The sequence below is a fragment of the Anabrus simplex genome, chromosome 1 (assembly GCF_040414725.1).
Source record: "Anabrus simplex isolate iqAnaSimp1 chromosome 1, ASM4041472v1, whole genome shotgun sequence".
NCBI lineage: Eukaryota > Metazoa > Arthropoda > Insecta > Orthoptera > Tettigoniidae > Anabrus > Anabrus simplex.
In genome coordinates, this window is record NC_090265.1 from 1,096,240,371 (window position 1) to 1,096,255,739 (window position 15,369).

The 15,369-nt window shown below is 37.5% G+C and overlaps 1 protein-coding gene across 6 annotated transcripts in view; it reads left to right on the plus strand.

Moving 5' to 3' along the window:
- The window catches only part of LOC136858040 (diacylglycerol kinase theta), a 559,022-nt gene that overhangs the window by 422,167 nt on the left and 121,486 nt on the right, over positions 1-15,369 (plus strand). For all 6 annotated transcript variants that reach the window (XM_067137265.2, XM_067137270.2, XM_067137266.2 and 3 more), the window contains 2 exons: positions 1,965-2,111; positions 2,413-2,587. In XM_067137265.2, the coding sequence (XP_066993366.2) occupies positions 1,965-2,111; positions 2,413-2,587 (322 nt within the window). The remainder of the gene's footprint in view (positions 1-1,964; positions 2,112-2,412; positions 2,588-15,369) is intronic.

Below are 15,369 nucleotides of genomic sequence, written 5' to 3' on the forward strand. Positions count from 1 at the left end.
AAAACCTGGGTACTTTTGTTTTTCTGTACATTATTTTGCCCCCAACTTCTAATTCCCAATCGTCGCTACTGTCCAAGGGTCATCTCTTTGGCCACTGGCTATCCATATTTTATGAATATCCTTCCATTTCAAGAATGTATACAATTAAATATTTCTTTGCCTGCCAATTTTTATTTGGTTTGGGTGCACATGCAAGATGTGTTTTCATATCGTACATTGATTCTATTAACAATTGGTTTTGGTATACTCTGCATCTCTAAGCATTACACTGACTAGAATGACAGCAATTCATTTACCCCTTTCTAAATGTTTCTCGTTAGCATTGTTACTACAAAGATCAAGTCTATTTTATTATGTTTAAGCCTACTTTATTAGTTCTAGGAAGTGCCCTGTCATCAAAATTAATTGGAAAATAAATAAGAGCAAAAAAACTGCAAAATTTCAGTAAAGACCCAGTGTGAAATAGTTTTTCATCTTTGTCATTGTGATTGCTTTCAAAATGTTGGTAAGGAGATTATTGATGTGATATTTAGTGAAATGGGAAATTGGAGATTATGAACTGAAAAATAATTATTTTAATGAAGAGGATCAATGTCAATAGAACATGGGTGGAGAACAATCCTTCACAAAGACTCTAATCTGCAGAATATAGGGTAGTTCACCATTTTAAATTTATTACTTGACTTATTTACCAATAGTAGTTAAAACTGTATGGACAAATTTACCATTTAAAATTTTTTTTGTCCATAGCAATTTATTATTTAGATTATACAGTAGACCTCATTCTGTTTTGAGAGTGATGAAATATTGATGTCATGCTTTCTCTTTCTTATGCAATGGCCGATACACCATGTGGGAGTAATGTAGTATTCATAACGTTTAACACATTTATCTTGAAACAGGATTTTGGGACATACCTTACGTCATTTATGTTCTAAAGGTCTCATACTCTGTATGATATTAGGAATGAGAGGGTGAAATCTGGTGCCGGGACATAGCCTACTCCTGTCAAATAGCACCAATGGGTCTACTCAAGGCTTTAATGTCCCCAACCATTGGATAAATCACTATCAACAGTGTCATGGTGCCCTCACTCATTCTGAACACTGTGGAGTGGTTTGGAATTGAATCCAGGCTTTTGGCATGCTCTCTAATGATTAGAAATTGTTTAAGACCACCTCTCCTACCCTTCTGGCCAACATTCTGATTGTGATTTTTTTTTTTTTTTGCCAATGGGACTCGGAACTGGCTAACCATGGTGTCAGACCATATAGATCCGACACCTTTAACAATCATGGGTATCAGAGGTGTCTGAATCTGTAAATGTGACTTTTGTAGAAGTTTTTCAGTTTAGCAATAAGTTAATCATATTTAGGAAAGTCTGTCAGCCAAGACAAGAGCAGACTTATGCAAATTTAGTGTTGCTGCAATTTGTATTGTTAGCGTGGTAATATTCAGAGTTGTTACACTTTAAAGTTTCTATGCATGATTCTGATCAGTTCAAGGAATCATTGTGTGCAAGTGAAAATATGAGTTCTCCTTTTGCATGGCCACTAGCAGAAAGAAACTACAGTATTCTAATAATTTACCAGATTGACAGGCCTTAACTTAGGAACTTTACATGATGATTTCTGAAATAGAAAATGTTATAATAGGGCAATATTATCATGACACATGACAATGCTGTACTTTATCCTAGATGTTAGGCCCCTTTAAACAACAAGCATCATCATCATCATCATCATCATCATCATCATCATCATCATCTGTATTATATTAGAAAATTAACAACAATCTCAACTTGAAAAGATGTGAATGGTAGCAAAATATTAGGATTTCATAAGTTTGCAACAACTTGTTACAACAACATTAAATAACACCATTGTTAAATTCTTGATTTATTAGTCTACCAAACTTTCATTCATAGATTTTAATTTACTTATCTAATATATTTTTGTTTTCAGAGAATAAATTTTCCTCAATTGGACCTATATACTATGAGTATGGCTCCATGGTTATCACGTATGAGGATGCTAACAAAGCAGTTCGAGCTTTGTACATCCTACGTGAATCTCGTTATGATGATAAACATGAGGATAAACATCTCTTGGGTAAGAATCACATTGTTATTGTTTTCAATTTTAAATAGTATTCTTTCACGGTTGCAAAGTTTCACAGAAATTTGACAGCTGTTACTGAAATCATTAGGCATTGACATTTTGATATTATTTTGTGGGCTACCCTTAGCTGCATTATACCAATGATAACATGATTTTTTCTTGTGGAGAAGGAGAAAAAACTTTATAAAACAGTTTACAGTATTCTTAGTAGAACGAGTAATTTATTGTAGATTTCTTCAAGTATAGATAAGAAAAAACTCAAGTGTGTTACATCACTGAACACATTTTACAGTAATGTTGCTGCCCAATATTGAGCCCAGTGCTGTTCCTGCTGGGGTCCAGCCACTTCTAGTGTTTGTCAACGTCAAGTCTGGTGGCTGTCAAGGGCTGGAATTAATTTCAAGCTTTCGCAAGCTTCTGAATCCCTACCAAGTGTTTGATTTGGATAATGGAGGTCCTCTACCAGGGTAAGTATTACTATGCAATGTTCATGTACCATTATACCTACTGGTAATATGCTCGTTATTTTGTGTACTACTCTTATATTTCATTAAGAAAACTAGCCAGATTGGGTGAGGAACAGCAATATGCCAAATGAAAATGTGATCTGTGCACTTACAAATAAGAAAGCAAGTATAAAAACCCATAGTATATAACAGCCTATTCAGGGCCTGTGCCTGACAAGACGACTGCTGCACAGCCAGATGGTATGCAAATATTGGAGCATTATGTGGTCAGTATTGTGACTTCCTCGGCCGTATCACTTCACTTTCACAACCAGGTCCTCTCTTATACTAAATATTGTAACTCCTCAGTTGGTCTCATGAGATTGAGTGAGATCTTGTTCCAGACCTCAGCCCAGAATTGAAATCCTTCGACTGCCTGGGAATTGAACCTGGGGTTTGCGTGTAAGAGATAGGCTACCTCTACACTTCAGGGCTGGCTAGAAGAAACATCAACTTACTGCCTAGATTTTTCTATCCCATTAGAATTCAACTAGAGAGGCAACCACCCAGGAAAAGTGGCATATCTCCCCTTTCTTTTAATACCAAATTTGTTTTCTGGGTCTGCAAATCATTGCAGTTCTAACTTCATCATCTTTACAGAGCAGAATACATCCCCAGGTAACTTTGTTTAACATTGATGGTTTTATAGTTATAAAGGTGCCTCTGACAGCATCTTGTTGTTTAGAATTAGTTTTGTAGCTACAGTCTCTGTGTGGTAATAACACTGATACTGTCTGGGAAGTTGTTAAGAAGTGTATTTGCTATATGTTACATCTACACTGGATTCCACCAACTTCTACATAATAAATAATCAGTAACTGTTAGGTTTTTCAGTGTATCAAAAACAATTTAGTCCCACAGGAGTTCTTTCATGTGCCAGTAAATCTTCCGACACAAGGCTGATGTATTTGAGCACCTTCAAATACCACCAGACTGAGCCAAGGTCGAACCTGCCAAATTGAAGTCAGAAGGCCAATGCCTCAACCATCTGAACCACTCAGCCTAGGATCTCTCAAAATCTAATTCAGAATAAAATTTAATAAATGTCTGAAAAAAAGAAAACATTAAATAACATATTATACATGAAAAGTATACCATTAATTAAAAAAAAAAAAAAGGAATGACATGGCTTGGAATAAAATCATCAGATTTTATCAAATCACACTTTATTATTATTTTTTATAGATGTTTATGGTCATTAGAGACCACAATAAGCAACATTTACATATTTTTAGAAGCTTTTGTTGCAGCCCATTTTCTTTCTCTGGCAGCCTGTCTCCTTTCTGCTGTCCACCCGCTGTTGTCCGCTGTTGTGCTGTTCTTCTTCACGAAAGCCCTTGAAGTTATTGATTTAGTGTCAGTACTTGGTTCTGTTAGCAATGTGTTCACGATTTAATCCAATTTTTTTAAAAGATCTTCCCTGACCTGCCTGAACCACTTATCACATGCGTTAGATTTACTATCGAGTATGGTCAAAATTTTCTTAGTCAACCGCTTGTCTTCCATTCTTAATAGGTGGCCATAGAACTTGAGTCATCACTTCTTGATGGATTCCATCAGTCACTTGGTTGTATGATAAAGTTCCTCTCATCCTCGCAACCTGTATTGTTCAACCACATTCTTTGCGCCCATTATATTTCGAAGAATCTTCCTCTCAAACTTCTCAGCTTCTCTCAGACCAGCCTTTCCAGCAATTCAGAGGCTTCACTTCCATAGAGACATTCGGATTTAATCACCCATGTTGTAATGTCTGAGTTCAGCTTGCATTGAAATTGCCTTTTTCTTGTACAGTTCATGTGTTCTTCAAAACACTGCAGCCATCCAATTTCACGTACTGTTGTTAGTTTCTCTTTCATTAGATCCCATCTGCACAATCTCACTGATATATTTGAAACTGTTAACTCTTTCAGTCTTAGCGTACCTTGTCTTTAGTTGTTGGGGAGCTGTGGGGATATTAGTTGAGTACTTTGTTTTTTCAAAGGAGATCCTAAGTCCAGTCTTTTCAGCTTGTTGTTTCAAAAGATTTATCTGTTTTGCAGCTGTATCTGTGTTTCTAGAAAGGTTCACTAAATCATCAGCAAAAGCTAGACAATTGATCTTGACACCGTTCTTTGAACCTCCCATGTATACTTGGTTCAGTAAACCTTTCTTAAGTTCTTTTTCCCATTCACGGATTACCTTCTCAAACACGCAATTAAAGAGAGTCAGTGATAGTCCATCACCCTGCCTTACTCCTGTTTTAATTTCAAACTCCTTGGAAAATTCACCCATGAATTTTACTTTAGAGCAGGTGAGAGTTTGGGTCTGCTTGATAATTTCTGTCATTTAATCATCCACTTCAAATTCTCTCAAGATGTCAATTAACACTTCATGGTTGACTAAATCATATGCTTTCTGGAAATCTACAAAAATGACTACCAGACCTTTTGAGGTGTAATTTTCCATGACACTATTCAAACTCCATATCTGCTCAATGCACGTGGTTCTCCTTTTCCAAAACCACCTTGGTATTCACCAAGTTGGTGATTTTTGTCATTATTATTATTATTATTATTATTATTATTATTATTATTATTATTATTATTAAATTGTTTTGAAAATGATGATTGAGGGGATGTTTAATGAGCATTAGTGAATTTAAAATATATATAATTTAATGGAGTTTGAATTGTTGTGCTTTACTGATTTTTTATTTAATTTAGTAGATTAAAGAGCATGGACCAAGCTTGATAGTTGCAGTCGCTGAAGTGCGGCCAGTATCCAGTATTTGGGAGATAGTGGGTTTAAACCCTACCATCGGCAGCTGTGAAGATGGTTTTCCATGGTTTCCCATTTTCACACCAGGCAAATGCTGGCGCTGTACCTTAATTAAGACCACAGCCGCTTCCTTTCCACTCCTAGCCCTTTCCTGTCCTATCGTTGCCATAAGACCTGTCTCTGTCGGTGTAACATAAAACAACTTGCATAATAATAATAATAATAATAATAATAATAATAATAATAATAATAATAATAATAATAATAATAATAATAATAATAATAATAATACCGGGCGAGTTGGCCGTGCGCGTAGAGGCGTGCGGCTGTGAGCTTGCATCCGGGAGATAGTAGGTTCGAATCCCACTATCGGCAGCCCTGAAGATGGTTTTTCGTGGTTTCCCATTTTCACACCAGGCAAATGCTGGGGCTGTACCTTAATTAAGGCCACGGCCGATTCCTTCCAACTCCTAGGCCTTTCCTATCCCATCGTCGCCATAAGACCTATCTGTGTCGGTGCGACGTAAAGCCCCTAGCAAAAAAATAAATAAATAATAATTTTTTTTTTTTTTGCGAGGGAGTGTGGAAAATCTTTCATAAGAAGCTTGTGAGGGTCCGCACTCAACAAGTGTGTGGAGATTCTTACCCACTAAAAACCACACTCCCTTTTCCCACGACGTTTATCTCCGCCCCGGAAACCGCTCTCGCATTACTTCAGGGCGGATGTCGTGCTTAATGCATCTTGTGCTTCATCTTCCTTCTTCTGCTTTACTATCTGTCGTAATCGTCCAGGTCCTTCTTCTTCTGACGCAGAATATTTTCTACGTAGACTGCCACCTAGTCCCAAGATTCTCGACTTCGTAGCATTACTGACACTTCCCTTCTGGCGTCAATTCTCCGTGCATAACTTCTAAGCATCTTCTTTGTGGCAGCCAATGAACACACACAAAGAAAGTATGTGATACGTCATCGATATCGCCGCAGTATATGCACACCAGACTAGTTGCTAGCCCTAGCCTATGAAGAAATTTTCGGAAGTATCCATGACCTGTCAAGAACTGTGTGAGATAGTAGTTCACTTTACCATGATTTCGGGCAACCCATACGCCCAGAGAAGGTATCAGTCTTTTCGTCCATTTCGCTCTAGAATCATCTTCCCATCTTGTTTGCCATCGTTGCATTCTGCGACTATGAGTAATAATAATAATAATAATAATAATAATAATAATAATAATAATAATAATAATAATAATAATAATAATAATAATAATAATAATAATAATAATAATAATAATAATAATAGGCTTTTTTTGTGTTGTGTATTTCTGTTACCGTACCTACTTTATATGTAATATTAACAAGAAATTATTAACAAGAAAAGTGTGCTCAAGTGGAGCATTAATGTACAGAAATAAAGAACATCAGTTTATTCTTTGCTATAGTTGGTAAGAGATATTGTTGTGTTTGCAAATATTATTATATGATAATTCCCACAGCTCTGTCCACATAGCACACACTGGCATTCTTCATGTGGTTCATAGAATCTCTTGTTCTCGCAATTTTGTGGTGGAGCGCATGGATTGCTTGTTCTTGTTGTGATGTGTCTCTGGCTCTTGCACTCCTTTTTCCAGCTGTCATCCATCATGGCTGAAGTGGTGTAGAACGCTAGTCCTCTCTCTAGTCTCTAGTCTTTCTCTGATATTAACTAGTTCCTGGTAGGGTCCTGTGGTTGGTAACCAGTGCTGTAGTCTGATGTCCTCTATGAAGTAAGTTTAGTAAGTTTCCTTCATGAGCTCGTATACCAGTCATGATGGCGTTGTCTTCCCGACTCCTAATACTCATTTCATGAATATCATCTTGACCTTTTCTATTCTTTCCAAGTCAAGTCAAGCTTTTCCCAGATGATTTCTATGCCACATGTTATGACTGGCGCCACTACCATGAATAGCTGCATCGCTGTGTTTGTCGTTAGATTGGTTATGTTCAGCATATTGTATGAGGCTCTGATAGCTGCTTCTGCTGCTGCTCTCTCCTGGATGTGCATACCATAAAATGTTGTAGTTGTCTGTAGCATAACTCTGAGATATTTATAGTGTCCTACTACCTGTAGAATCTCATTGAATAGAATTATACCATTTTTTTTGTTTCTCCACCATTCCTAAATGTCATTTGTACTGTTTTCGGATTTAATCACCATGTTGTAATGTCTGATTTAGCTTGCATTGCTTGCATTGCAAAAAAATACAGACTGCAACTAGACGTAGAAGAGTACGCAAGGAAAAGAAGGGAGTACAAACCTACACTTAAAAGAAAAATAGTGGAGAATATTGACAGAGAAGCAAGGAAACCTAGTGGAGGATGCAAAAACAGATCCTTTTACAGCGATGAGGAAGAGAATCACACGTACAGCAGGAGAAATACATAAGAAGGATTGGAAAACGCACTTCGCAAAGATACTGAACAAACAGAAAAAAGACCAAGCATATGACATGGAAGAGAAGAGCCCATAAATAATTCTGAATTAATAACTCCTACAGAACTCAGACAAGCAATCAATGGAAGAAAAAATAAGAAAGCAGCAGGCCCAGATAATAAAAATATATGGAACATCTCAATGATTCCCTTGATAACATGGAAGAACTATGGACAGACCTGGTGAACAAGTATTTGTAGACAGGAAAAATAGCAGAAAGTTGGGCAACAGTGACAATCAATATTATCTACAAAGGCAAAGGAGACAAGACATCCCTGGACTCATTCAAAGGAGTGGCACTGTTAAACTCCTCCTTTACAGTCTTCACAGTGATACTCAAACAAACTTTATATGTAATGATTTTCTATTATTTTTTATCTGTAATATTTTAAGATCTGTGTTGATGTCTGTGAAGTCATATATGTGTTCAATGAAGGCTGAGTGTTGTGTCTAATTGTATTCTTATGGTACCTGGTATGGAGATTATGTTTTTCTTGGTCGTTATATGTGGCATTACAAATTGGTTCTTGGCATTTAAGTTCATATATTCCTAATTTGGAAAAATTGTCTTTTTTATTTAGATTTTCATTTACTAATTTATTTTTTTAATGTGTTGTTTGTTCTGAATGCTATTTTAAAAATGTTGCTTTTTTGAATACATTAGCTGTTTTGTGCATGCGTATGTTCACAAAATTGAGAACTACTTATTTATTGTTTCTGGGTGGGGTTTGTTTAGGCTTTTTAATTGTTTTGTTAATAAACGGTCTATGGTGTTGGGTGGATGGTGGTTTTCTATCATGATTTGTTTTATTATCTGTATTTCGGTGTTAAATTCTGTTTTGTTCATTGGTATGGTTATAGCTTTGTGTATCATTGGGTTCAGTTCTAATTTGTGTGTGGTCAAGTGATTGGAATAGTTGTCTGTTATGTATGATGTTTGAGTGAGTTTCCTGTATATTTTGGATGACAGTTCAGTTTATATTTCTACTAATTGTGATGCCTAAAATGTTGATCTTTCCATTTGTTTCTGGTTCCATAATAAAATTGATTGAACTATGATAAGATTTTAGTGTGTCAAGTGAGTGTTGGCATTTGAGACATCATTATCATAAATGCATATTATGTTCATCAACATCAACAGTGCAGTATTCTTTTAGAACGTTGGTTTCTCAAAGTTATTCAGGAATACGTTTGATAATAGTGTTCCCATGGCTAATCCTTCCTTTTGAAAATATATTTTGTTGTTGAACATAACATGTTTTGATTTAAGTTGTTTTTAACATGTTAATTATTCTTGTTTTGTGTGGTGAATTGTTTTCTTTTAGACGTTTATCTATAATTTTAACCTATTCTTCTATTGGTATGTTAGTGTATAGTACATGTTGGTGATGTCAAAAGATATCATTCTTGTGATTTCTGTTTATCCACATTTGGATTTGCTATAGACAAAGAATTTTAAAGAGAAGTGCATGCACAAATTAGAAACAAACATCCTGTGATATTTAAAAAGAATACTATACATAAGTCCAGAATAGGTAATATTATCATGTATTGTATAGGCTCTAATGTTGCTTGAAGAAGTCTTGATGTACAGTCCATTGATCTGAAGTTATGGATTGTATGACATGCAATGACTCCCTCAGTTGCAACTTAACTTCCTGACCACAAAGTTTATTGGATTTAAAGAATGCTGTTATTACTGAACTAGATGCTTTTATGTTTGTCACTTTGTAAGTGGGATTGTATATCACCACATCCACTGTGACTTATTAATAAACTAGATGCACATGTGTTGCATTTCACTCTTCCTGCTGAGTCCGGAGTACTGACTTCAGTGTTGTTTTTGTTGTTGTTGTTGTTGTTGTTGTTGTTGTATCTGCTCTAATTTGTTTGGGTATATTCATGCTTTGGTCTACTCCTACTCCTGGGTGTCTTGAGATGTGTTCTGTCTTTCTATCTCTTATTCTCATCAAATTTCACCAAATCGTTTCACTCTCACCAATTCGATTCAGTATCGTATCATTCGTGATTCAATCTACCCATCTTACTTTCAGCATTCATCTGTAACATGACATTCCAAAAACTTGTAATCTGTTTCTTTTTGTGCTAGTCATTGTCCATGTTACACTTCCATACAATGCCACACTCCAGACAAAATCAAAATTGTCTTTCTAATTCCTATATCAATGTTTGAAGTGAGCAAATGTCTTTTCTCAAGAAAAGGCCTTCCATGCTTGTACTAATCCACATTTTATGCCCTCCTTAGTTCTGCCATCATCAGTTATTCCACTACCCAAGTAACAATATTCATTTAGGCCTACTTCCTTTAACACCTTGGAGATGGCCACATTTGAATGTGCTACCCTCCAGAAATCGCAGGATTTTAAATGTTTTTTTTAAGCCATGATTATGACAAGAACGGCGGAGAATCTAACATTCCTAGAACAGCGGTAAGGGGTCATTTAGACCCATCATAAGAAATGCTTGGAAACGTTTAAAATAGAACACAATTAAATATGCATTTTCTTCTACTGGGTTTCCACAACTTTATTTTACACATAAATACCTGACATTAGTGTATGGACCTTTTATATTACTGATGGACACAAACGACTGCACCATGTTTCTGTTTCTCTAAGGAGTTTCCACAAAATTAAACAATTGAACACCTTTTCTTTGTTAGTCGTCCATATTGCAACAATTATACATTTTCAGTAATTCTTTACAAAAACTGAAAACACACTAAACACATTTTGCACACACAACTTCTACTTTCGTGCACATTTTCTGCATACTGCTTTGAGGCACTTGCTGCAGGCATCGCCAGACTTGTTGCCTTTACACAGACCAACTTGGCACTTCTTCTGCTTTTTAGATGGACATGATCCTTCAACTTCCTCCTGTTGTTGTTGTTGTTGCCCTTGCTCATCCCACCTTGTTTGTTCACTTGCCAGCTTTATCTTCCTACCCGTTACTTGCTTGTAAATGACCCAAGCATTGATAGCTGTTAGGTCTAGGATATTGTAAAAGACATGCATTGGCCACCTCCTGCATGCAGCCTTGGTGGTATATTTACGGGACATTTGGTCGACCACATCTACCCTGAGTTTTGTGCCGTTGTAGAATGTTACAGTTTCTGGTTTCTTCTTTCGCTCTGTGCTGATTGTTACTTGAGCGTGTCGTGTGCTGAGAAGAAGGACGTTCTTGTTCTTCTTTCCTTGGTACACTGTCAAGGTGCATTGTGGGTTCCCAGTTTGTCGCAAGATGGTTGTAGAGTACAATTCCCTCTTGGACTTCTTCACCTCAGTAGGGATTTCCCGATGGATGGGGTTGATTGTTCCCATCAACGAAGTTTTTTTCTGTTGGAGTTTCTTAGCAAGTTGGAGTGATGTGAAGAAGCTGTCTGTCGTCACGTTTTGCCCTTGGTTTAGAAACGGCTCCGTGAGGCGAAGCACTACGTACTCTCCCAGAGGCTGTTTATCAGGACGCACGTCAACTTTACCAAGGTATGGAAAGGCATTGCAGATGTATTTTGAGTTCACATATGCAGCAATCCAGAATTTGAGTCCATACTTGTCGGGCTTGTTTGTCATAAATTGGGTAAATATGCACCTGGTTTTGCTGGGAAGTAACTGTTCATCGACTGTAATATTTTCACTTGGGCGGTAACAGCGAAGGCAATTTTGTACGAATTTTTTCCAGATTTCAGAGACAAGAGCCTCCAACTCTTTGAGCGACACGGTCCAGTCCGTGTTCTGAAGTTCTTTCTGAGCGTTTGATTCGGTGTGTTGTTTCATTAGACGAAGCATCGATTCATCAAAGAGGAGACGAAAGGCACTAATAACAGAGTTGTCAATTCGATGGTAAGAATATGTTGTGGGACCTCCCCGCTTCCTCAGGATGTTCACTAAAGCCCATCTTCCAGATGAAGAGTTCGAATCCAAGACCTCACACTCGATTCCATCTCGGGTGACCATCTTCCCTGATGAAACACCTAACTGAGACTGAGACATTTGGGACGAGTTCGGAGGCAGGTTAGCACTTTCGACTTCTCCTGCGTATAATTCATCCTCTGTCTCGTTATGATCTTCGTCCTCGCTCGTCTCGCTTGTCTCAACCAAAAAATCACCATCTGAATTGGATAGTTCTTTCAGACTCAATGTCTGAATTTTCTAGCATTTTCAGCAGAAAGACGATCATAGCACGACATGTCCATAAGAAGAACACTTTATAAATGACAAGATGAATACAATAATCCCACTAACTGGAACACTCATCTGACAGTAAGAGCTCAACAATACTAATAATGGCTGGGTACACACTGTTGCCTGACAATGCAAACTGCTGTAATAAGGAATATTGTACAAGTGTCAAAATGACCCCTCCCACTGTCCAAGGTATGGCATATCAGAAATCAATGAAAATATAAATATTTTGCTGGGTGCGATACAGCACCATGAATGGGACGAAAAACGATGAAAAGTCAAAATATTTGAAGGGAAATGATACAAGAGTGCGCACGTTATTAAAGAAAAATTGAAGGTGGGTGTCATATTGACCCCTTCTGCTGTTCTAGTGTTAAAAAGATCACACTTTCTTCTACACAAAAATTAGTTTTAATTATCATATTAATGCAGCAATTTTTAAATATAAATTTATGAAGTTAATAAGTTTTACAAAAAAAAAAAATCTGATGCAGCTATGGATGCCAGTTTGGTTAATATTTCGAAATGTGTCTAATTTTGTGGACACATCTACTGAAACACACTAATACAGATTCTAATCTAACTGGTCAATAGGCACCAGTATCGTTGTTTACAACCAGTAATTTGCATTCCCACTGTTCGTTGTTTGACGACTGGGTTGCATCGAATTGCTGCAGGTTGTCATCTGTACACAGGAAACACCCACATATTTAGGAAGCGGTATAAAACAGTATTACATAACCCACTTTGGGAAGCGGTATAAAACTACGTTACACTTCACACCAATTTGAAATTATCTCATTATCTACATTTACTGGCCTGAAGCACCAGAATCATCATGTTTACTTCGTGTGTAATTGTTGTCCTCATCCTCATTTCCAGAACTTGTGTCTTCCATAAGAACATCCATTATGGATTCGTTGTCAACATTTTGTACACTTGAATTAGACATGCTAAATATTCACAAAAATTACACAAACAAGCCTGCCTCTCGAACACACACTCTTCCTGTCCGCATGCAACATATGTACTTTCCTGCCCATTTCACAGCTGAGATTCAACGATGACGCAGCCCCAGGTTATGTAGGAACGTGGCTGTGTTATCAGTGCCTTGAAAGAATAGCTTACGACTTATGCTCATAACCAGTACGTTTTATGCTTATAGAAGCAATCAGCAGTATCCTAGTGAAGTCACAGTTTGCTGAAACGGAAGCTACTATTTTTTAGCTACAGTGGAATCATGCCCGTAGATTGTCCGAGCTCCATTAGCAGCAATGAAATAGCATGCCTGTAGTTTCTACGAGTGGCGTCTCCAATGTGTTAAGACTCTTGATTTCATCCTTCACAGCTGTCCACTCTTCATCTGTTATGTTTCCTTCAGCCTTGTCATTGTACAACATGTTCCTTGAAACAATCACTCACTCTCTTTTTCTTCAGATCATCTAAATTACATCTCCTTACATTCCTTTCTTCAACTTGAACTCTGGCTTGTGGTCAGAGTCCATGTCTGCTCGAGGGAAGGTCTTACAATACAACACTTGGTTTCTGAATCTCTGTCTAATCATAGTGAAATCTATTTGATCCCTTCCAGTGTTTCTAGGTCCTGTCCACATATAGAACCATTTTTTGTGGTGTTTGAACAAAGTATTAGCAAGGACTAAATTATAATCAGCGCAGAATTCTACCAGCCAACTCCCTCTTTCATTCCTTTGTCCCAGTCTGAATTCTTCCGCTACATTACCTTCTCTTCCTTGGTCTACCACGGGATTCCAGTCTCCCATCACAATTAGATTCTCATACCCGTTCACATATTGTATTCAATCTTCTATCTCTTCATATATTCCTTCAGTTTCATCATCATCATCCGCTAAATTAGTAGGCATATGCACATAGACCTGCACTATTGTGGTGGGCCTAAGCTTGACAACTATAATCCTTTGACTATGTTGATCAAAGTAGCTTACCCTGCTGCCCTATTTTCTTATTTATTCTTAAACCAACTTCTGCATTTCCGCATTTAATATTGTGTTGATAATTCTCTAGTTGCCTGCTCTTCCTGCCAACGTACTTCACTTATACCAACTACATCTAACTTTTGTCTATTCATTTTCCTTTCGCATTCTCTAACCTACCACAGCATTCAAACTTCTCTAACGTTCCACACTCCGACTTGCAGATTGTCAGTATTCATCTTCTTTATGATTGCCCTCTGTTGTGTAGTCCCTGCCCGGAGATCCAGATGGGGGACTATTTTACCTCCAGAATATTTTACCTGGGAGGAAGCCATCATCAGTACATCGTTCATTCATATAGTGAGAACTGCATTTCCTCGGCAGTTAGTTACGGCTGTAGTTTCCCGTTCCTTTGAGCTGTGTTGTAGTATCAACACAGCTAAGCCATATATTCTCCATGACTGTCTCACAAAAAACGGGTCGGATAGTAACCTTACTTGTAGTGACCTTGAGTTATGCTATAAGTTCCTGGTGGATGCAGAGGAGAACCATTATTGATTGACAGCATTTAAGCAAATTTGAATCAATCACTCACTCAATAAATCAATCATTCGGTATTGATCTGCAGTTAGGGCTGTCACCCAGGTGGCAGATTTCTTATCAATTGTTCACCTGGCCTTTTCTTAAATGATTGCAGAGAAGTTGGATATTTTTTTTAATGCTATTTATTCAGGGTGTCGACCTAAGAAGATCTTTTGTCTCTACTTTGCACCACATGTTGTGAACCTGCGTGTATTTGGAAATGGCGGAAATGTAAAGTGTTGAATGTGAGGAAAGGAACATTAAGGACAACACAAACACCCTGTCCCCAGGCCAGGGATATTAATCATTTACAATTAAAAACCCCTGTCCCGGCCGGGAATCGAACCCGGGGCTGCCGGATGACAGGCGGACGCATTGCCCCCTACACCGCCGGGCCAGACTAAGTTGAAAATTTATCAAACATCATCCTTAATTGATTATTCCAATTCTTGTCGCTAGAGACAAATACTTCCTCCAGTTTGTCCTCTTGAATTACAACTTTATCTTTATTATTTATGATCTTTCCTACTTTAAAAAACTCCATTCAAGCTTATCTGCCTACTAATGTCATTCCAAGCCATCTCTCTACTGACAGCTCATAACATTCTGCTTAATCGAGCCGTTCATCTCTTTACTCCCAAGTCTTCCCAGCCCAATAAGGTACAGCCCCAGCAGTTGTTGGGTGTGAAAACAGGAAACCATATAAAACCATCTTCAGTGCTGTTGACAACAGTGGGATTCGAACCCATTGTCTCACAAAGGCAGGCCCACAGC